The 23,714-nt window shown below is 47.6% G+C and overlaps 1 protein-coding gene across 3 annotated transcripts in view; it reads right to left on the bottom strand.

Annotated features, from left to right (window-relative positions):
- Positions 1-1,653: 1,653 nt before the first annotated feature.
- The window catches only part of cpap (centrosome assembly and centriole elongation protein), a 29,010-nt gene continuing 6,949 nt past the window's right edge, over positions 1,654-23,714 (bottom strand). For 2 of the 3 annotated variants that reach the window (XM_079519274.1, XM_079519273.1), the window contains exons 8-18: positions 23,120-23,249; positions 21,985-22,150; positions 21,308-21,439; positions 19,998-20,114; positions 18,841-18,955; positions 16,513-16,706; positions 15,932-16,015; positions 14,840-14,980; positions 12,374-12,458; positions 11,435-11,555; positions 1,654-2,081 (exon numbers count right to left, since the gene is read on the bottom strand). In XM_079519274.1, the coding sequence (XP_079375400.1) occupies positions 1,862-2,081; positions 11,435-11,555; positions 12,374-12,458; positions 14,840-14,980; positions 15,932-16,015; positions 16,513-16,706; positions 18,841-18,955; positions 19,998-20,114; positions 21,308-21,439; positions 21,985-22,150; positions 23,120-23,249 (1,505 nt within the window). In that variant the 3' untranslated portion in view covers positions 1,654-1,861. Of the gene's footprint in view, positions 2,082-11,434; positions 11,556-12,373; positions 12,459-14,419; positions 14,441-14,839; positions 14,981-15,931; positions 16,016-16,512; positions 16,707-18,840; positions 18,956-19,997; positions 20,115-21,307; positions 21,440-21,984; positions 22,151-23,119; positions 23,250-23,714 lie in introns of all 3 variants that reach the window. The other variant, XM_079519275.1, reaches the window with a different exon arrangement.

The raw sequence follows: 23,714 nt of genomic DNA, 5'->3' as shown, positions 1-23,714 counted from the left end.
CACACACACACACACACACACAGTCAGTCACACACAGTCTCTCTCACACACACACACACAATAAGATCTTTTCTGACTTATATCCAGTCAATGCAACTGCATATAGATCTGGTCCTTAAGTTAAGGCTATGGAAACTGCATATAGATCTGGTCCTTAAGTTAAGGCTATGGAAACTGCATATAGATCTGGTCCTTAAGTTAAGGCTATGGAAACTGCATATAGATCTGGTCCTTAAGTTAAGGCCTATGGAAACTGCATATCAATGGAACATGCTGAAGGAAATGTAATCATGCATGTAAAAAGCAGTTTAAAAAAAAAATATATATATATATCTATTTACCACTCAATTAAACTCACATCCACCAAATTTTCCAAGAAATTTGCCCCACCTTGTGGCCAAGGGCAGTAGCACAACTGCACAAACATGGATAGTGTACAGTACATTATATATGTAAATATATATACATTTCAAATTTGTGCCACATTTTCACAATATTTCAAAAATAGCAGATCTACAAGCTCATAGCACTGCACTCGGTGCCACACTATGAGCTTGTAGATCTGCTATTTTTAAATAGCTAAAGCATAACATAATGCTTAAAACACCAAAAGGGGTTCCCACCCAGAATGGGTTTTAAACTATAAAATATTCAATTGAAAGTGTATTTTAACCGTGAAATTCACACACTGGAAACTTCATTAAAAGGGTCCAAACAGAAAACCATTAGTGATAAAACTATCCATCCATCTTCAACCGCTTATCCGTAGTCAGGTCGCAGGGGCAACAGCTCCACCAGAGAGCTCCAGACTTCCCTCTCCAGAGCAAGGAAGCTCTGAGAAGGAAGAGACGTGGTCACGTGACTGGGCTGCACCATGACACTTTCATGGGAGCCAAACTACCCGGAAGTTTGGCAGAATGCACTGGAGTCAATGAGAGCTCAGTGAACAGCTCATGAACAAACATTATTTATGAACACCTTTTGTAAAGTAATCACTTCTGGAAAAGAACAGAAGACATGTAACACATTGTCTGCTGTGTTGTTATTCGATGTGTACACTGTAATGTTTCTAGAGGTATGGTATCTAAAGAGCACAAAGTACCTTTCTGAACGCACCAAGTATCGCGAGACTTCCCACCGTTTCCTGTCTGCCACCAAATCTCGCGATACTTCAACGCCAGAAACGATACCTGCTGCTGTTTAGATCCTCAGATAAAATGATATACTGTGCACTCTGTGCACATCGAAAAGTAAGTGATTAGAAAACAACCTGTGATATGTCTTCTGTTATTTTCCAGAAGTGATTACTTTACAAAAGGTCTCAATTGTTCATAAATAATGTTTGTTCATTGAACTTCCGGTGTGAGTTTGGCTCCCATGAAAGTGTCCATGAAAGTGTCATGGCGCAGCCCAGTCACGTGACCACTTCCCTTCCTTCTCAGAGCTTCCTTGCTCCAGAGCAACATTAGTGACTTCCTCCTGGGGGATCCCGAGAAGTTGCAAGGCCAGTTGAGTCGATGCGTTTCCTCCAACTGCGCCTTGGTCTGCCCCGGGGTCTCCTCCCAGTGGGACGTGATCCTTGGTCTGCCCCGGGGTCTCCTCCCAGTGGGACGTAATAAAGAGATAATAAAGAGGAGTCTCAAAAGCAAAAGGTAAAATGTTAAAATGTATTTAATTTAATTTACAAAAAAAAACAATCAGCTTAAAATAAATATGTAGTAAACATCACACACAATGCATACTCAAGGTTAAAAAAGCCACTGTTTTACAGTCTAGATGGGGGTCCCTCCCAGTCAAGAAATGAAAACGCAATTTCAAATCGGGGTCCATGTGTGACCTTAATGGGGTCCTTCCTTTGAACTCAAAACTGTTGAGGAGAATCGCCGTCCGTGGCGATCTGGTCCAGGACAACGTTGCCATCTTTGTCTTTGATCCGGAGTCGCCCGGTGGGGTAGCGCGTCTCCTGCCTGCCGTCCGTGAAGACGGTCTTCAGCGTGCCGTCGGGGTACTCCCTCCTCTTGTACTGGGCCGTGTGGACCTCCTTCTGCCCCGTGTTGAACTGGATCTCCTTGGTGCCGTCCCTGCAAGTTACAATTTAGGCATTTAGCAGACGCTCTTAATCCAGAGTGATTTACATTAAGCCATTTAGGCCTGACGTCAAAATTAAAAAAATGTCTTCAAAATACTGACAGTTTTCTGAAAAACCTCATGTTTCTGTATCAGTGGTGCTCAATATTTCATGTCAAGGACCCCAAAAACTATGTAATATGCCTCCGCCCCCCAACTGGAAATATAATTGTTCCAGGGACCTCCCCCAGAAGCAAAGATTTGAGTTAAAATGTGATTGTATACAGTAATTATTCACCAAAACTACACTGAGCACATCGGATATAAATCAGAATCAATTTAACTTGATTCTGTGTTTCGTATCACTACAATTTACTGCCACCGACTTGCTGCAGCAATCTGATATTAGCTACTTTAACAAAACTTATATTATTTTGCATATAGAGCTTGTTGCGTGTCCCGACGGTGGATATGGGTACTGGGTAGTGAAGTGTACAGGTCTCGAAAGTAATGATAATATCTAGCGGTATGTGGGACTAGGATTAGACACACCAACAGTACGACATGCGGAAACGATGGTCGGACTACCGCTCGAACTGCGCTGCTCCCGTTGTGGTTGTGTTTAGGGTTAGAGATAGATTGTCGATATCAGGCTAATGACTGACATCTCAGAGCTACATTGAAAGAGAAAAAATAAGTGTAAAACACACTGAACACAGGCAACACCAGGTCCTTCTAGGCAACACCAGGTCCTTCTAGGCAAAAGCCTTTCTGAAAAAAGGCTGAAGGTCTTTAGTCCCCTTTTAAAAAACGCCAACGGACTGTGTTCTCTCAGGTGGTACTGTGTGCCCTCAGGTGGTACGGGTCGGGCAGGGCATTTCACAGCCGAGGAGAGCTGATCAGAAAGCCCGGTCGGTCCCCCATTGTGCGGACAGTCGTCGTTTTGATTCCGAGCAAGTTTTTGAGCAGGGAGTGGGTGGCGCGGCTGGAGGTTCGATGGGTTCCTTTAGATAGGAGGGAGTGGTTGGCTGGAGGTTCGATGGAGGTTCGATGAGTTCCTTTAGATAGGAGGGAGTGGGTGGTGCGGCTGGAGGTTCGATGGGTTCCTTTAGATAGGAGGGAGTGGGTGGTGCGGCTGGAGGTTCGATGGGTTCCTTTAGATAGGAGGGAGTGGGTGGCGTGGCTGGAGGTTCGATGGAGGTTCGATGAGTTCCTTTAGATAGGAGGGAGTGGGTGGTGCGGCTGGAGGTTCGATGGGTTCCTTTAGATAGGAGGTAGTGGGTGGTGCGGCTGGAGGTTCGATGGGTTCCTTTAGATAGGAGGGAGTGGGTGGCTGGAGGTTCGATGGAGGTTCGATGAGTTCCTTTAGATAGGAGGCAGTGGGTGGCTGGAGGTTCGATGGAGGTTCGATGAGTTCCTTTAGATAGGAGGCAGTGGGTGGCTGGAGGTTCGATGGAGGTTCGATGGAGGTTCGATGAGTTCCTTTAGATAGGAGGCAGTGGGTGGCTGGAGGTTCGATGGAGGTTCGATGGAGGTTCGATGAGTTCCTTTAGATAGGAGGGAGTGGGTGGCTGGAGGTTCGATGGAGGTTCGATGGGTTCCTTTAGATAGGAGGTAGTGGGTGGCTGGAGGTTCGATGGGTTCCTTTAGATAGGAGGCAGTGGGTGGCTGGAGGTTCGATGGGTTCCTTTAGATAGGAGGGAGTGGGTGGCTGGAGGTTCGATGGAGGTTCGATGAGTTCCTTTAGATAGGAGGGAGTGGGTGGCTGGAGGTTCGATGGGTTCCTTTAGATAGGAGGCAGTGGGTGGCTGGAGGTTCGATGGGTTCCTTTAGATAGGAGGGAGTGGGTGGCTGGAGGTTCGATGGAGGTTCGATGGGTTCCTTTAGATAGGAGGCAGTGGGTGGCTGGAGGTTCGATGGGTTCCTTTAGATAGGAGGTAGTGGGTGGCTGGAGGTTCGATGGGTTCCTTTAGATAGGAGGCAGTGGGTGGCTGGAGGTTCGATGGGTTCCTTTAGATAGGAGGCAGTGGGTGGCTGGAGGTTCGATGGGTTCCTTTAGATAGGAGGGAGTGGGTGGCTGGAGGTTCGATGGAGGTTCGATGAGTTCCTTTAGATAGGAGGCAGTGGGTGGCTGGAGGTTCGATGGAGGTTCGATGAGTTCCTTTAGATAGGAGGCAGTGGGTGGCTGGAGGTTCGATGGAGGTTCGATGAGTTCCTTTAGATAGGAGGCAGTGGGTGGCTGGAGGTTCGATGGAGGTTCGATGGGTTCCTTTAGATAGGAGGCAGTGGGTGGCTGGAGGTTCGATGGGTTCCTTTAGATAGGAGGGAGTGGGTGGCTGGAGGTTCGATGGAGGTTCGATGGGTTCCTTTAGATAGGAGGGAGTGGGTGGCTGGAGGTTCGATGGGTTCCTTTAGATAGGAGGCAGTGGGTGGCTGGAGGTTCGATGGGTTCCTTTAGATAGGAGGGAGTGGGTGGCTGGAGGTTCGATGGAGGTTCGATGGGTTCCTTTAGATAGGAGGCAGTGGGTGGCTGGAGGTTCGATGGAGGTTCGATGGGTTCCTTTAGATAGGAGGGAGTGGGTGGCTGGAGGTTCGATGGGTTCCTTTAGATAGGAGGCAGTGGGTGGCTGGAGGTTCGATGGGTTCCTTTAGATAGGAGGCAGTGGGTGGCTGGAGGTTCGATGGGTTCCTTTAGATAGGAGGCAGTGGGTGGCTGGAGGTTCGATGGGTTCCTTTAGATAGGAGGCAGTGGGTGGCTGGAGGTTCGATGGAGGTTCGATGGGTTCCTTTAGATAGGAGGGAGTGGGTGGCTGGAGGTTCGATGGAGGTTCGATGGGTTCCTTTAGATAGGAGGCAGTGGGTGGCTGGAGGTTCGATGGGTTCCTTTAGATAGGAGGCAGTGGGTGGCTGGAGGTTCGATGGAGGTTCGATGGGTTCCTTTAGATAGGAGGCAGTGGGTGGCTGGAGGTTCGATGGGTTCCTTTAGATAGGAGGCAGTGGGTGGCTGGAGGTTCGATGGGTTCCTTTAGATAGGAGGCAGTGGGTGGCTGGAGGTTCGATGGAGGTTCGATGGGTTCCTTTAGATAGGAGGGAGTGGGTGGCTGGAGGTTCGATGGAGGTTCGATGGGTTCCTTTAGATAGGAGGCAGTGGGTGGCTGGAGGTTCGATGGAGGTTCGATGAGTTCCTTTAGATAGGAGGGAGTGGGTGGCTGGAGGTTCGATGGAGGTTCGATGGGTTCCTTTAGATAGGAGGGAGTGGGTGGCTGGAGGTTCGATGGGTTCCTTTAGATAGGAGGCAGTGGGTGGCTGGAGGTTCGATGGAGGTTCGATGGGTTCCTTTAGATAGGAGGCAGTGGGTGGCTGGAGGTTCGATGGAGGTTCGATGGGTTCCTTTAGATAGGAGGGAGTGGGTGGCTGGAGGTTCGATGGGTTCCTTTAGATAGGAGGCAGTGGGTGGCTGGAGGTTCGATGGAGGTTCGATGGGTTCCTTTAGATAGGAGGGAGTGGGTGGCTGGAGGTTCGATGGAGGTTCGATGGGTTCCTTTAGATAGGAGGGAGTGGGTGGCTGGAGGTTCGATGGGTTCCTTTAGATAGGAGGCAGTGGGTGGCTGGAGGTTCGATGGAGGTTCGATGGGTTCCTTTAGATAGGAGGGAGTGGGTGGCTGGAGGTTCGATGGAGGTTCGATGGGTTCCTTTAGATAGGAGGGAGTGGGTGGCTGGAGGTTCGATGGGTTCCTTTAGATAGGAGGCAGTGGGTGGCTGGAGGTTCGATGGGTTCCTTTAGATAGGAGGCAGTGGGTGGCTGGAGGTTCGATGGGTTCCTTTAGATAGGAGGCAGTGGGTGGCTGGAGGTTCGATGGAGGTTCGATGGGTTCCTTTAGATAGGAGGGAGTGGGTGGCTGGAGGTTCGATGGAGGTTCGATGGGTTCCTTTAGATAGGAGGCAGTGGGTGGCTGGAGGTTCGATGGGTTCCTTTAGATAGGAGGCAGTGGGTGGCTGGAGGTTCGATGGAGGTTCGATGAGTTCCTTTAGATAGGAGGTAGTGGGTGGTGCGGCTGGAGGTTCGATGGGTTCCTTTAGATAGGAGGCAGTGGGTGGTGCGGCTGGAGGTTCGATGAGTTCCTTTAGATAGGAGGCAGTGGGTGGTGCGGCTGGAGGTTCGATGAGTTCCTTTAGATAGGAGGGAGTGGGTGGTGCGGCTGGAGGTTCGATGGGTTCCTTTAGATAGGAGGGAGTGGGTGGCTGGAGGTTCGATGGAGGTTCGATGAGTTCCTTTAGATAGGAGGCAGTGGGTGGTGCGGCTGGAGGTTCGATGGGTTCCTTTAGATAGGAGGCAGTGCGTGGCGCCGCTGGAGGTTCGATGGGTTCCTTTAGATAGGAGGCAGTGCGTGGCGTGGCTGGAGGTTCGATGGGTTCCTTTAGATAGGAGGGAGTGGGTGGTGCGGCTGGAGGTTCGATGAGTTCCTTTAGATAGGAGGCAGTGGGTGGTGCGGCTGGAGGTTCGATGAGTTCCTTTAGATAGGAGGGAGTGGGTGGTGCGGCTGGAGGTTCGATGGGTTCCTTTAGATAGGAGGGAGTGGGTGGCTGGAGGTTCGATGGAGGTTCGATGAGTTCCTTTAGATAGGAGGCAGTGGGTGGTGCGGCTGGAGGTTCGATGAGTTCCTTTAGATAGGAGGGAGTGGGTGGTGCGGCTGGAGGTTCGATGGGTTCCTTTAGATAGGAGGGAGTGGGTGGCTGGAGGTTCGATGGGTTCCTTTAGATAGGAGGGAGTGGGTGGCTGGAGGTTCGATGGAGGTTCGATGAGTTCCTTTAGATAGGAGGCAGTGGGTGGCTGGAGGTTCGATGGGTTCCTTTAGATAGGAGGCAGTGCGTGGCGCCGCTGGAGGTTCGATGGGTTCCTTTAGATAGGAGGCAGTGGGTGGTGCGGCTGGAGGTTCGATGAGTTCCTTTAGATAGGAGGCAGTGGGTGGTGCGGCTGGAGGTTCGATGAGTTCCTTTAGATAGGAGGCAGTGGGTGGTGCGGCTGGAGGTTCGATGGGTTCCTTTAGATAGGAGGCAGTGCGTGGCGCCGCTGGAGGTTCGATGGGTTCCTTTAGATAGGAGGCAGTGGGTGGTGCGGCTGGAGGTTCGATGGGTTCCTTTAGATAGGAGGCAGTGGGTGGTGCGGCTGGAGGTTCGATGAGTTCCTTTAGATAGGAGGCAGTGGGTGGTGCGGCTGGAGGTTCGATGAGTTCCTTTAGATAGGAGGCAGTGGGTGGTGCGGCTGGAGGTTCGATGAGTTCCTTTAGATAGGAGGCAGTGCGTGGCGCCGCTGGAGGTTCGATGAGTTCCTTTAGATAGGAGGCAGTGGGTGGTGCGGCTGGAGGTTCGATGAGTTCCTTTAGATAGGAGGCAGTGGGTGGTGCGGCTGGAGGTTCGATGAGTTCCTTTAGATAGGAGGGAGTGGGTGGTGCGGCTGGAGGTTCGATGGGTTCCTTTAGATAGGAGGGAGTGGGTGGCTGGAGGTTCGATGGAGGTTCGATGAGTTCCTTTAGATAGGAGGCAGTGGGTGGTGCGGCTGGAGGTTCGATGGGTTCCTTTAGATAGGAGGCAGTGCGTGGCGCCGCTGGAGGTTCGATGGGTTCCTTTAGATAGGAGGCAGTGCGTGGCGTGGCTGGAGGTTCGATGGGTTCCTTTAGATAGGAGGGAGTGGGTGGTGCGGCTGGAGGTTCGATGAGTTCCTTTAGATAGGAGGGAGTGGGTGGCTGGAGGTTCGATGGAGGTTCGATGAGTTCCTTTAGATAGGAGGCAGTGGGTGGTGCGGCTGGAGGTTCGATGGGTTCCTTTAGATAGGAGGCAGTGCGTGGCGTGGCTGGAGGTTCGATGGGTTCCTTTAGATAGGAGGCAGTGCGTGGCGTGGCTGGAGGTTCGATGGGTTCCTTTAGATAGGAGGCAGTGCGTGGCGTGGCTGGAGGTTCGATGGGTTCCTTTAGATAGGAGGCAGTGCGTGGCGTGGCTGGAGGTTCGATGGGTTCCTTTAGATAGGAGGCAGTGGGTGGTGCGGCTGGAGGTTCGATGGGTTCCTTTAGATAGGAGGGAGTGGGTGGCGCGGCTGGAGGTTCGATGGGTTCCTTTAGATAGGAGGTAGTGGGTGGTGCGGCTGGAGGTTCGATGGGTTCCTTTAGATAGGAGGCAGTGGGTGGTGCGGCTGGAGGTTCGATGGGTTCCTTTAGATAGGAGGGAGTGGGTGGCTGGAGGTTCGATGGAGGTTCGATGAGTTCCTTTAGATAGGAGGCAGTGGGTGGTGCGGCTGGAGGTTCGATGGGTTCCTTTAGATAGGAGGCAGTGCGTGGCGTGGCTGGAGGTTCGATGGGTTCCTTTAGATAGGAGGCAGTGGGTGGTGCGGCTGGAGGTTCGATGAGTTCCTTTAGATAGGAGGTAGTGGGTGGTGCGGCTGGAGGTTCGATGGGTTCCTTTAGATAGGAGGTAGTGGGTGGTGCGGCTGGAGGTTCGATGGGTTCCTTTAGATAGGAGGTAGTGGGTGGTGCGGCTGGAGGTTCGATGGGTTCCTTTAGATAGGAGGCAGTGGGTGGTGCGGCTGGAGGTTCGATGAGTTCCTTTAGATAGGAGGGGGTGGGTGGCGCGGCTGGAGGTTCGATGGAGGTTCGATGAGTTCCTTTAGATAGGAGGGAGTGGGTGGTGCGGCTGGAGGTTCGATGGGTTCCTTTAGATAGGAGGGAGTGGGTGGTGCGGCTGGAGGTTCGATGAGTTCCTTTAGATAGGAGGCAGTGGGTGGTGCGGCTGGAGGTTCGATGAGTTCCTTTAGATAGGAGGGAGTGGGTGGTGCGGCTGGAGGTTCGATGAGTTCCTTTAGATAGGAGGCAGTGGGTGGTGCGGCTGGAGGTTCGATGAGTTCCTTTAGATAGGAGGGAGTGGGTGGTGCGGCTGGAGGTTCGATGAGTTCCTTTAGATAGGAGGCAGTGGGTGGTGCGGCTGGAGGTTCGATGGGTTCCTTTAGATAGGAGGCAGTGGGTGGCTGGAGGTTCGATGGGTTCCTTTAGATAGGAGGGAGTGGGTGGCTGGAGGTTCGATGGAGGTTCGATGAGTTCCTTTAGATAGGAGGGAGTGGGTGGCTGGAGGTTCGATGGGTTCCTTTAGATAGGAGGGAGTGGGTGGCTGGAGGTTCGATGGGTTCCTTTAGATAGGAGGCAGTGGGTGGCTGGAGGTTCGATGGGTTCCTTTAGATAGGAGGGAGTGGGTGGCTGGAGGTTCGATGGAGGTTCGATGGGTTCCTTTAGATAGGAGGGAGTGGGTGGCTGGAGGTTCGATGGAGGTTCGATGGGTTCCTTTAGATAGGAGGGAGTGGGTGGCTGGAGGTTCGATGGAGGTTCGATGGGTTCCTTTAGATAGGAGGGAGTGGGTGGCTGGAGGTTCGATGGGTTCCTTTAGATAGGAGGGAGTGGGTGGCTGGAGGTTCGATGGGTTCCTTTAGATAGGAGGGAGTGGGTGGCTGGAGGTTCGATGGAGGTTCGATGAGTTCCTTTAGATAGGAGGCAGTGGGTGGCTGGAGGTTCGATGGGTTCCTTTAGATAGGAGGCAGTGCGTGGCGCCGCTGGAGGTTCGATGGGTTCCTTTAGATAGGAGGCAGTGGGTGGTGCGGCTGGAGGTTCGATGAGTTCCTTTAGATAGGAGGCAGTGGGTGGTGCGGCTGGAGGTTCGATGAGTTCCTTTAGATAGGAGGCAGTGGGTGGTGCGGCTGGAGGTTCGATGGGTTCCTTTAGATAGGAGGCAGTGCGTGGCGCCGCTGGAGGTTCGATGGGTTCCTTTAGATAGGAGGCAGTGGGTGGTGCGGCTGGAGGTTCGATGAGTTCCTTTAGATAGGAGGCAGTGGGTGGTGCGGCTGGAGGTTCGATGAGTTCCTTTAGATAGGAGGCAGTGGGTGGTGCGGCTGGAGGTTCGATGAGTTCCTTTAGATAGGAGGCAGTGCGTGGCGCCGCTGGAGGTTCGATGAGTTCCTTTAGATAGGAGGCAGTGGGTGGTGCGGCTGGAGGTTCGATGAGTTCCTTTAGATAGGAGGGAGTGGGTGGCTGGAGGTTCGATGGGTTCCTTTAGATAGGAGGGAGTGGGTGGCTGGAGGTTCGATGGAGGTTCGATGGGTTCCTTTAGATAGGAGGGAGTGGGTGGCTGGAGGTTCGATGGGTTCCTTTAGATAGGAGGGAGTGGGTGGCTGGAGGTTCGATGGAGGTTCGATGGGTTCCTTTAGATAGGAGGCAGTGGGTGGCTGGAGGTTCGATGGAGGTTCGATGGGTTCCTTTAGATAGGAGGGAGTGGGTGGCTGGAGGTTCGATGGAGGTTCGATGGGTTCCTTTAGATAGGAGGCAGTGGGTGGCTGGAGGTTCGATGGAGGTTCGATGGGTTCCTTTAGATAGGAGGGAGTGGGTGGCTGGAGGTTCGATGGAGGTTCGATGGGTTCCTTTAGATAGGAGGGAGTGGGTGGCTGGAGGTTCGATGGAGGTTCGATGGGTTCCTTTAGATAGGAGGCAGTGGGTGGCTGGAGGTTCGATGGAGGTTCGATGGGTTCCTTTAGATAGGAGGGAGTGGGTGGCTGGAGGTTCGATGGAGGTTCGATGGGTTCCTTTAGATAGGAGGGAGTGGGTGGCTGGAGGTTCGATGGAGGTTCGATGGGTTCCTTTAGATAGGAGGGAGTGGGTGGCTGGAGGTTCGATGGAGGTTCGATGGGTTCCTTTAGATAGGAGGGGGTGGGTGGCGCGGCTGGAGGTTCGATGGAGGTTCGATGAGTTCCTTTAGATAGGAGGCAGTGGGTGGTGCGGCTGGAGGTTCGATGGGTTCCTTTAGATAGGAGGTAGTGGGTGGCGCGGCTGGAGGTTCGATGGGTTCCTTTAGATAGGAGGTAGTGGGTGGCGTGGCTGGAGGTTCGATGAGTTCCTTTAGATAGGAGGCAGTGCGTGGCGTGGCTGGAGGTTTGATGGGTTTCTTTAGATAGGAAAGGTGTCTAAATCCGACCCTGCTAAGTTGTATTCTACTGTTAAGACAAAGTCATTTAACCCATTAACCCTTTAATACCGGAGGCCACTAAACCACTGTACCACATACTTTCCCGGTTGTCTGACCTGGGGCGGCAGATTCTAAAAAAAAATTCTTCTAAATACCAACAGTTTTCTGAAAAACGTATGTAATATCAGTGGTCCTCAAACTATTTCATGTCAAGGATACCCAAAATTACATGTTTTTGAGGACGGGCCCCCCATCTCAAAATATGTTGACTCAGGGACCCCTAGAAGCAAAGGTTTGAGTCAAAGAGGTTTTCTTTAAAAATTTATATATTCAAAGAGTCTGAATGTGTTCCAGTGTTCTCCTCCTGACTTACGGGTTGACGTGTATGATGGTTCCGTCAGTCAGAACACTCTCCTCCCTGCCGTCAGGGTACAGGGTCTTCACGGTCTGGTCTGGGAAGGTGATCTCCTTATGACCGTCTGGGAAATGCTTCTCTGGAAGGAAAAGATACGGATTTGTAGATTTTGTACACAGAAAATGTCAACCGGAGAATGGGTCGTCTTAACTAAATGGACAGGCATAGACATACTATTACTATTTAGACCCACCAGGCCAGCACACCGTCCACAATCCCACTTGGGCCATCAGTAAAATTTATGCCATTAACACATTTAGGCCTGACGTCAAAAAAAAAAAAAAGGTTCGCTCTGAAAGAATATATATTCAAAGATTTGTGCCGCATTTTCACGACTTTTCAAAAATAGCAGACCTACAAGTTCATAGCGCGCCACTCGGTGCTAATACGTGAGGGAGCTGTGGTTTTTCATTTACTGATTTAATTTTTATTTGATTCTTTAGTCTCCCCCAGGAGGAGAAAGAGTCTTCCTTATTCTTTTCCAACAACAATTACAAATAACCCATTTAGGCCCGACGTAGAAATTAAAAAAAAAAATCTTCTAAATCCTGACAGTTTTCTGAAATACCCATGTTTCTGTATCAGTGGTGCTCAATATTTCATGTCAAGGACCCCACAAACTATCTGTAATATGCCCCAGCCCCCCCATCTGAAAATATGTTGTCCCAGGAACCCCCCCTGAAGCAAAGGTTTGAGTTAAAAAAACGTTCACTCTGTAATAATATATATTCAAAGATTTGCGCCACATTTTCGCGATTTTTCAATAGCTAAAGTGTAACATAATGCTTAAAACACCAAAAGGGGTTCCTGGTGCCCAGAATGAGATAAATGAAAAGTGTAAAAGAGGGAGTGAGGACTGTGTCGACATCGGGCGGTACAGTTTTCGCCCACGCTCACCAGTCTGGTTGTTGGAGAACTGTAGGATCTCCATGCCATCTGGATAGGTGGTGTGGGTCGTCTGAGCCTCGGCAAAGTAGTAGATCTGAGAGACACCAAGGAAGGAGCAGAGGTTGAGGTTGGGAACAGTTAAACAAATTACCTTAAATAGCCACAACGGTGCATCCAGTTCAACGGCTCACGGACAGGATTGTGTGCACATCTTGTTGCCTGTATTTAGGACAGGTGGTGGACTGACATCAAGGAGAAGGAAGAAACCTCCGCACACTAGTTTAGACTCGGAGCTCCAAGGACTTACTTTATTTTAACCCATTTTGGGCGGGAACCCCTTTTGGTGTTTTAAAGCATTATGTTATACTTTAGCTATTGAAAAATAGCAGATCTACAAGCTCATAGCGCGCCACCGAGTGCCGCGCTACGAGCTTGTAGGTCTGCTATTTTTGAACAATCGTGAACATGTGGCACAAATCTTTGAATATATTCTTTCAGAGCGAGCGTTTTAACTCAAAACTTTGCTTCTGGGTGGTCACTGGAACTACATATTTTCAGATGGGGGTCGGTGGCCAATTTATAATTTTTGGGGTCCTTGACATGAAATAGTTTGTGAACCACTGACATAGAAACATAGGGTTTTTCAGAAAACTGTCAGGATTTAGAAGACGTTTGTAGAATCTGGTGTCAGGTCGAAATGGGATAAAATGGCAAAAGCTGTAACGTTTCGACCTGTTCCGGAGCTCTAAACTTTATATGTTTCTTCCCTTCCCCCTGCAACCCTGTGTTCATGGACCCCCAAGATTATATGAATTTGGCCGCCGAACCGCATCTGAAAATATGTTGTTCCCCAGAAGCAAAGATTTGAGTTAAAAACTTTGGCTCTGAAAGAATATATATATATATTCAAAGATTTGTGCCACATTTTCAAAACTAGCAGACCTACAAGCTCGTAGAGCGGTCTATAAGCTCAAAATACATTGCGTGTTGAGCTTGTAGATCTGCCATTTTTGCTATATTTGAATTGAAATCCTGATAATTATTCGGGTTTTTTTATTGGAATTCTGCAAAGTAACATTTTCATTTATGTTCAAATGCATTTAGTTATAGGTTAACTTTATGAACTTAAATGCAATAACTAAAAAACATCGCATGGATGCACCTGGGACGTATCCTCAGTGATGTATCCTGAGGTCAACGGGGTTTCGGGTCTCTCAACATCATACCCCTCACTCAGGCGACCCAGCCGGGAGTGATCAAGTCCCGACTTACGTCCCAGTAGCTACCCTCAATCAGTCCCACTAGGGAAAAACCAGGGGCCCACAATCCGTTGGAACTACTCCAGAACTACTCTGCCAGGGCTGGGAGGTACACTTCTGGCACATGGAGGGACTAGGCTCTGTGGGCTGTCTCCTGTCCGGGCCCCTCCTACGTCTCACCAGGTCCAGACAGTTAATTCAGGAGTGGTGGGCAATGGTTCCGCAGGGACATGGTGCTGCGGTTCCGCTTGCATGGCCCTCCTAAAGGCCTCACCAAGGGTTGTTTTGGCTTGCTCCTCACGGAGGACACAGGCTGGGGCGCTAACCCATACTGCTCACCCGGGCGCCGTCTACATTCCGGCTGTCACCCATCTCTCCGGTGGTCACCAGACTATACCTGGTTGTCACATAGTCTATTCCTATGAGTCACTATAAATAGAAGAACTATTACTAAAATACATCGCATGGATGCACCTGGGACGTATCCTCAGTGATGTATCCTGAGGTCAACGGGGTTTCGGGTCTACCAACCTCATACCCCTCACTCAGGCGACCCAGCCGGGAGTGCAAATACATTAGACTGAAGTAATTAGAGCGGGTCATGTTTGCAATTGTTTGGAATTGTAACAGCTGAAATGAAGCAATATTTGGATATTAACCTGTGGGCCACATTAAGTTGCCCATGTATGCTTATTAAAACCAACGTGCTCACCACTCTCTGGTCAGCCATAACCTTTAAAACCAAGGTGCTCACCACTCTCTGGTCAGCCATAACCTTTAAAACCAAGGTGCTCACCACTCTCTGGTCAGCCATAACCTTTAAAACCAACGTACTCACCACTCTCTGGTCAGCCATAACCTTTAAAACCAACGTGCTCACCACTCTCTGGTCAGCCATAACCTTTAAAACCAACGTGCTCACCACTCTCTGGTCAGCCATAACCTTTAAAACCAACGTGCTCACCACTCTCTGGTCAGCCATAACCTTTAAAACCAATCTGCTCACCACTCTCTGGTCAGCCATAACCTTTAAAACCAACGTGCTCACCACTCTCTGGTCAGCCATAACCTTTAAAACCAATCTGCTCACCACTCTCTGGTCAGCCATAACCTTTAAAACCAATCTGCTCACCACTCTCTGGTCAGCCATAACCTTTAAAACCAACGTGCTCAGCACTCTCTGGTCAGCCATAACCGTTAAAACCAACGTGCTCACCACTCTCTGGTCAGCCATGACCTGCTTGGTGTCCCCATTGAAGAACGTGACCTTTGCTTCCTGTCCATCGGCCGACACTTCCTTCCTGGTGCCGTTGGGGAAGACGAGGAGCCTTCCACCGCACGGAAGGACCGTCTCAATCTGAAGAACAAGAAAAGACCCTGGTTTATTTTTTGGTTGAGTGGTGCAACCACTCCTATAGACAGCTACAGTATGTGTGTGGCTGTGTCCCTGTGTACGAGCACAGAAATAGCCACCACTGATACAGAAACATAAGGTTTCTCAGAAAACTGTTGTTCACCACCAAGTGTCACTGTTGCACAGCCTAACACACAGCCACACACAGTACAGTACAGTACAGTACAGTACAGTACAGTACAGTACAGTACAGTACAGTACAGTACAGTACAGTACAGTACAGTACAGTACAGTACAGTACAGTACAGTACAGTACAGATGGGTGTGATTTTTTTTTGGAGAAAGACATTAGTTGAGAGGAATACTAAGAGACTGGAGCCCAGAACAGCAGTGTCGTTTCTAGAGACGGGCATCTTTTAGCCACATGAACGCTTGTGTCCCTAGTCTAACCAATGACTAGTCTAAACTAAGTATGCACCCCACATTTGTTTAATGCGTTTTATAATAATTAAAAAGATACAGCTGATTTATCCGGGACCCGATGACGAGGCCGTCGCGTTATGATGACGAAACCGGAAATCAAGTCATCATCTGGGCTGCTAAGGCTTCTGGGAAATTGAGTTCAATGTAAGTGGACGGGGGGGGTTTGTTTGGACTACAATGCCTCATAGAGGCGGACCCTGTAGCGCATTGATTTTCGTCGTTGAAAGCTGCAAATACTTCAGCGTATGCTCTAAAAGGTAATAAAACAATCTCGGCAGCGTAGAATATTTGATTAAATAGCGGGTAATGCATTTTATGGAGTCAAACTGTTAAGTGATTTGGTGTTAAAGGAAGAAAGGAGCTGACCAAGTATAGATCCACCTGCCAAATGAACAAAGTATTTAGTATAGGGGTGTTAAGTGAATAAAACACTGTCCCATTTTGATGGCTGTGTTCTTCCCACGCTCTCACCTTTCCATCAGAATGTGTGTTGAGTTCCTGGCCAGACTCTGGTTGGCTGAACACCGTTGGTTGTTCCATTTCACAGAGCAGCGTCTGTGTGCAAAGAGAAGAACAAGGGGAGAGAGAGATTTGAATCCAAGATGGTGCCCAGCGTACACATGATAATGTAAACACATTTTGGGCGGGAACCCCTTTTGGTGTTTTAAGCATCATGTTATGCTTTAGCTATTGAAAAATAGCAGATCTACAAGCTTGTAGGTCTGCTATTTTTTTTAAATCGTGAAAATGTGCCTCAAATCTTTGAATTTATATTATTACAGAGTGAACATTTTAACTCAAATCTTTGCTTCTGGGGGTCCCTGGAACATGATATTTTCAGATGGGGGGCGGAGGCATATTACATATAACCTTTGGGGTCCTTGACATGAAATATTGAGCACCACTGATACAGAAACATAAGGTTTCTCAGAAAACTGTCAGGATTTTTTTTTTTTTTTTTTAATGTCGACGTCAGGCCTAAATGGGTTCAACTCAACTGTGATTCTGGGCTGTGTGGTTCTGGTTCTGTAGGTGCGTGTTGTTGTTCTTACAGGGGAGGTTGTGTTGTTGTTTATGGGTTCCTGGCTCTGCGGTTTGTCCTGGGTTGTTCTGGAGGACGCAGGCCTCTCCTCCACGCTCCGACCCAGGTCCGAGGAACGACGCGCGGGCCTCTCCTCCACGATCCGACCCAGGTCCGAGGACAGACACGCGGGTGCTGAAGGCCTCCTCATGCTACTCTTCTTCACTGTTTAGGGAATCACAACAACAACACGGTGAGGCTAAATTAGGTTCAGCCTGCAGGGAGACCAGATGAATCACAACAACAACACGGTGAGGCTAAATGAGGTTCAGCCTGCAGGGAGACCAGATGAATCACAACAACAACATGGTGAGGCTAAATGAGGTTCAGCCTGCAGGGAGACCAGATGAATCACAACAACAACACGGTGAGGCTAAATGAGGTTCAGCCTGCAGGGAGACCAGATGAATCACAACAACAACACGGTGAGGCTAAATGAGGTTCAGCCTGCAGGGAGACCAGATTAATCACAACAACAACACGGTGAGGCTAAATGAGGTTCAGCCTGCAGGGAGACCAGATGAATCACAACAACAACACGGTGAGGCTAAATGAGGTTCAGCCTGCAGGGAGACCAGATGAATCACAACAACAACACGGTGAGGCTAAATGAGGTTCAGCCTGCAGGGAGACCAGATGAATCACAACAACAACACGGTGAGGCTAAATGAGGTTCAGCCTGCAGGGAGACCAGATGAATCACAACAACAACACGGTGAGGCTAAATGAGGTTCAGCCTGCAGGGAGACCAGATGAATCACAACAACACGGTGAGGCTAAATGAGGTTCAGCCTGCAGGGAGACCAGATGAATCACAACAACAACACGGTGAGGCTAAATGAGGTTCAGCCTGCAGGGAGACCAGATGAATCACAACACCAACACGGTGAGGCTAAATGAGATTCAGCCTGCAGGGAGACCAGATGAATCACAACACCAACACGGTGAGGCTAAATGAGATTCAGCCTGCAGGGAGACCAGATGAATCACAACAACAACACGGTGAGGCTAAATGAGATTCAGCCTGCAGGGAGACCAGATGAATCACAACACCAACACGGTGAGGCTAAATGAGGTTCAGCCTGCAGGGAGACCAGATGAATCACAACACCAACACGGTGAGGCTAAATGAGGTTCAGCCTGCAGGGAGACCAGATGAATCACAACAACAACACGGTGAGGCTAAATGAGATTCAGCCTGCAGGGAGACCAGATGAATCACAACAACAACACGGTGAGGCTAAATGAGATTCAGCCTGCAGGGAGACCAGATGAATCACAACACCAACACGGTGAGGCTAAATGAGATTCAGCCTGCAGGGAGACCAGATGAATCACAACAACAACATGGTGAGGCTAAATGAGGTTCAGCCTGCAGGGAGACCAGATGAATCACAACAACAACACGGTGAGGCTAAATGAGGTTCAGCCTGCAGGGAGACCAGATTAATCACAACAACAACACGGTGAGGCTAAATGAGGTTCAGCCTGCAGGGAGACCAGATGAATCACAACAACAACACGGTGAGGCTAAATGAGGTTCAGCCTGCAGGGAGACCAGATTAATCACAACAACAACACGGTGAGGCTAAATGAGGTTCAGCCTGCAGGGAGACCAGATGAATCACAACAACAACACGGTGAGGCTAAATGAGATTCAGCCTGCAGGGAGACCAGATGAATCACAACAACAACACGGTGAGGCTAAATGAGGTTCAGCCTGCAGGGAGACCAGATGAATCACAACAACAACACGGTGAGGCTAAATGAGGTTCAGCCTGCAGGGAGACCAGATGAATCACAACAACAACACGGTGAGGCTAAATGAGGTTCAGCCTGCAGGGAGACCAGATGAATCACAACAACAACACGGTGAGGCTAAATGAGGTTCAGCCTGCAGGGAGACCAGATGAATCACAACAACAACACGGTGAGGCTAAATGAGGTTCAGCCTGCAGGGAGACCAGATGAATCACAACAACAACACGGTGAGGCTAAATGAGATTCAGCCTGCAGGGAGACCAGATGAATCACAACAACAACACGGTGAGGCTAAATGAGGTTCAGCCTGCAGGGAGACCAGATGAACAGCACCGTCCGCAACACACCTTCACTGCACACAAAGACATGGCACACTAACATACTTAACCCATTTTGGGCGGGAACCCCTCTTGGTGTTTTAAGCACAATATTTCAAAGGGCAACATATTTCAGGACATTCAGCGACTATAAATGCATCTTATGAAGGACCTTTGCTCCTGTGCTATATGAAAACATTTATCATATTAAAGTTCAGAACCTGTGGGGATTCTCAGATTGGTGGCAGCTAAACTGGGCTCTCTTAGGCTCCCTCTAGTGGCCGCTGTGGAACTGCTCTGGGGCGGGCTGCTGCTGCGTCTCGTGACAAGTTGGCTCTGGAGTCGGACACGGAAGGAAAGGAGAGATTAGGGACAACTCAGAGTATTATTAGGAACTACAGTTCCTAGAAAGGCCAGTGGTGTAAATGGGTTTTCAATGTAATGAGTCCCGGGATGGTCTTTTAGATGAGTCCCGGGATGCAGGGATGGTCTTTTAGAATGAGTCCCGGGATGCAGGGATGGTCTTTTAGACGAGTGCCAGGGACATTTTATGAGTCAACGACGTTAGGAGTCATATTTTGCCATTTTTACAAATTGCAGCATTTAACACATTTAATTTTAAATGGTTATAATGTGGTTATATTCATGTAGAAAACAGAAGAAGAAATGATTATTATAACTAAAGCTAGCAAAATAAACTAGAATAAAAAAAACAGTACAGTAGTACAGTAGTGCATCCCGTGGATGCAGAGGTCGTCGTTTTATTGCTATAAACTGCGTTTTGGGATACAAAATTTTAATCTCTGAAAAGGCCTGTGTATGGCAAATGAGTGATCATTTCCACATGATTATTGGACTTATTTCACATCTTGTGATGGAGGACGAGAGACCCAGAAAATAATTCCCTGTTCATTTTCCTCACACTTTTCAAAACGTATTTATTTAAAGACGTTTACGTCGCGGACAAAGACAACTCGAGTTGAGACAAATCATGACAATAAACACAATGTTTTGGGGCCGATCAAAGAATTTGTAAGAAGAAAAACAAAAAAACAAAAAGTGTTGTATCCTGCCTTTTTCTTCTTCTTTCTAATTATTTGATCAGCCCAAAACATGTTATACATGTAATGTTTATTACTTTATTGTCATGATGTGCCTTTGAAAGGTCTATGAGGAAAATGAAAATGGCCCTGCTCATAGAACATTTCATGGTAGGGGTTCAATGCCTTGCTCAAGGGCACTTCAGCGGTGGTAATTTTAACGTGCCGGTCCGGGGATTCGAACTGGCGACCTTCCGATAACAAGACCGCTCCGCAAACCGTTCGGCCACCGCTGCCGCAGACGCTCTATGGACACACAACTTAGCTAACACACTTACTGCAAATTTAACCCCTTTGGTTGCAGCAGGAACACTGAGGCTTTCCCTCCTGTCCGTCTCTCCTTCAGACTGGCTCTTCTTCCAGACACTCAGGCGGAGGGTCTCCAGCGTACGGACCTTCGGGATAAGGGGAAATAAATAAAAAACAATGTTCTGAAACAAAAGCTAAATTAAAGTGGACAGTCTACTCCCAATAGCCCAGAGATTAAAATATGCAGTTTATAGTTAAGAGACGCAATAAAACAACGACCTCTGCATCCACGGGATGCACTACTGTACTACTTTTTAATTCTAGTTTATTTTGCTAGCTTTAGTTATAATAATCATTTCTTCTTCCGTTTTCTACATGAATATAACCACATTATAACCATATAAAATGAAATGGGAGTTATGGCAGGTAGACACTCGCCGGCGTAGTCTTGAGCACGGCATAATGATGACTGGTCAAACTCATAAAGCGTCACTACCAGGTTTTTGCATACGAGACGAGTGACAAATTGCACCAGTGCACTCTGACGTCTAAAATGGACATGCATTGAAATACATGGACCTGTCATTACATAATCGCCTAATCAATTATTTGTTTCCCAATAGTCGACATCTCCATGTAGAAAAATGTTTATATTTTCAAACATTTTCAAAAATAGTGGAAAATGCAGATCTACAAGCTCAAAATGCGGCAAACAGAAACGTAAGTTTGATTCCAGTGTTGTTTTGGAAGCAAATTTTGATTTTAGTTTTAGTCATGGCCTCTTGAATAGTTTTAATTTAGTTTTAGTCACATTTTAGTCACCTGGAATGTCTTAGTGTTAGTCTAGTTTTAGTCAACTAAATGTCATAAGATTTTAGTCGACTAAATCTACAGTTTATTTAGTCGAACAAAATGTATTTTGGCGGGCCTTGATGCCGTCGTAATGACTGTTTTTTTTCACTTGCTGAAAATAGCTGATCTACAAGCTCTCAGCGCGTCGCAGCATTTCAGCATGCAACCAATTGGAAAATGACTTATACTGGATCTCTTGTCCACTAGTCCCTTCCTAACATTTTAGTCTAGTTTTTATTTGTTAACGAAATTGTCAGTATTATATTTAGTCTTAGTTTTAGTCATCAAAGCTTAGTTTTCATTTAGTTTCCATTTAGTTTTAGTCAGTGGAAAAAGGAAGTCGACAAACATTTTTGTCGAACAATGTTCAACGACAGGAACACAGTTAAATTGTTAATTGCAATTATTTGAGTGACAATTAATTGTCAAGTGGAATATCATAATCATGACTGCCTTAGAAATACAGTGAAAGAAAGTGGAGTGGTACCTCCTCTCTGAGGGCCGTGTTGTCAGAGCTGAGGGAGTCTATCTGCTGTCGCAGGCGGCTCTGTGTCGACGACCAGCGGCTCTCCTGCCTCCTCAACTCCTCCTGCACGGAGCTCAGCTGCTGTTTCAAGGCCTGGAGGGGTTGTTTTCGATCAGTGATATGTAGGCATGTAACGGTATATCGTATATCGATATTAATCCGGACGATATATATTGATTTAATAAAAAAAATAGATTTACAAATATAGACATTTTACATGAAACGTAATGCTACTTTTGCAATGTGTTAATAATAATAAAAATTGTGAAAAAAGCTCAGGGTGGGGGGGGGATAAATCATTTAAAAAAAAAAGATCTTTCAGTAATTTGTCTGGAAAATAATTTTGTGTTTAGAGTATCGTGACCCTCATATACCATACCCTGAGATACATATCGCATCGTGAGTTCAGTTGTGTATCGTTACATGCTTAGTGATATGGAGTAAGCCAACATATGCTAAAATCATTAGAATAGTAATCACTTAAACCCTAGTTACCATTTCTGAAAAATGTTTACAAATACAATATTTGGACCCCATCATGGGTCACGTGTCGAGATGTGTCTGTGAGTCACCTGGATCTCCTCTCTCTCCTTCTTGTCGGGCATGGCCCTCACTGTGGTGGCGTGTCTCTCTCTCACCTGTATCTCCTCTCTCTCCTTCTTGTCGGGCATGGCCCTCACTGTGGTGGCGTGTCTCTCAAACACACGCCGTTCCTTCTGCAGCCTCCTGCTCTCATCCTTCTTGTAGTCCTCAAACTTGCTCATCTCCTCCGCCTTGGTCTGTTCGAACGCTGCACGGTCCTTCCTGCACAGGGAGCACACAAACAAAACAAGAGAGTGACTTACAAGAGTGAAATCAGAGGAAATGGCATGAACCGTAGTCAATAGAGTAAATGGTCACATACGTACAGTAGAGTACAGTAAACATATTTGGCATTTGTGGCCAAGCAAACAAGAAAAGAGGATAAGAGCAAATAGTGTATCATAAAAATCAGGATCCTCCACCAATATTCAAATAAAATCTAACTTAATTTATAGAGCGCATTTAAAAGTGCTGTAGAGATCAAAAGCAAACAAGCAACAACATGAGAAGTTGAGAACTGAGAAGTGTCAACACGATCACAAGAACACATAAGCACAGAAGATAAAAAATAAAAAGCTAAAGTAAAACAAACATTGGATGGACTCGGACGGGATTAAAAGCCAGAAAAAATACGTTTGTCTTAAGCAGAGACTTGAAGACATTTATAGACTGGGCAGATTTAATATAGAAGGGCAGGCTGCTGTCGTAAAAGCATGTGCTTTTGCTAGTATTGCTAATATTGTAGTATTTGCTAATATTGAATACATCACTTCCCTTTCCAAGGAGCTGTGACCGAACATGACAGTACAGCTCATTCTCAATGTTGGCTGCACCACTATGGACAAACTGAACATCATTTGCTGTTCATATATTCAGAACGGGTAAGGACTAGTATTGAATAATTGATGAAAAGTTGAAAACCCCAGTCATTGTTAAAGATTGTACCTTTTGTAAAAACATAGTTTGTAGTACGGTTTGTAAAAACAGTTTTGTAGTACGGTTTGTAAAAACATAGTTTTGTAGTACGGTTTGTAAAAACATAGTTTTGTAGTACGGTTTGTAAAAACATAGTTTTGTAGTACGGTTTGTAAAAACATAGTTTTGTAGTACGGTTTGTAAAAACAGTTTTGTAGTACGGTTTGTAAAAACATAGTTTTGTAGTACGGTTTGTAAAAACATAGTTTGTAGTACCTGAGGTTCTCTTGTAGTTTCTCATTGTCCTGTCTGAGTCTGGTGAGGGCAGCGTTCTCCTTCTTGAAGCGCTCAATCTCCAACTCCAGCTCCACCAGCCTCTCCCTCAGTCTGGACTGAACGTGCTTGCCTGGACACAGACAACATGGACCCCACATTTGTTTTATGGACAATAGGCTTCAGAAACGTCTATGACATGTGGTGTGGTCCTCCGTTAATTTCTCCAATTCTAAAACTACTAGATCAATATACAGTACATGACACCGATTACAGTGATATAAGGTGAAAACTGAAAAGGACATGTCAAAAAAGGACACATGTATCATAAAATGACTTCATACAACTGAAGCCAGATCATAGTAGAAAAGGCCTCTATACCTGAAATGTTCACAAATGCACACCCAGACATCAGGCGTGTAAACACGGAATTGGGGAAGATTTCTTAGATTTGCATTCTTGTCAAAATATAGTATAGTATTCCACTCGGGTAAGTGGGTAGGTATACTGCACTCAATCTGTAAAAGGAGTAACTGTATGGAGTGAAATTGTAAATACAAAAGGTTTTGCTCATTTTGAAAAGTATTGGTAACCACTG

The sequence above is a fragment of the Electrona antarctica genome (genome assembly GCF_951216825.1).
Source record: "Electrona antarctica genome assembly, chromosome: 13".
Classification (NCBI taxonomy): domain Eukaryota; kingdom Metazoa; phylum Chordata; class Actinopteri; order Myctophiformes; family Myctophidae; genus Electrona; species Electrona antarctica.
This window is presented reverse-complemented; position numbering and strand designations above follow the sequence as displayed.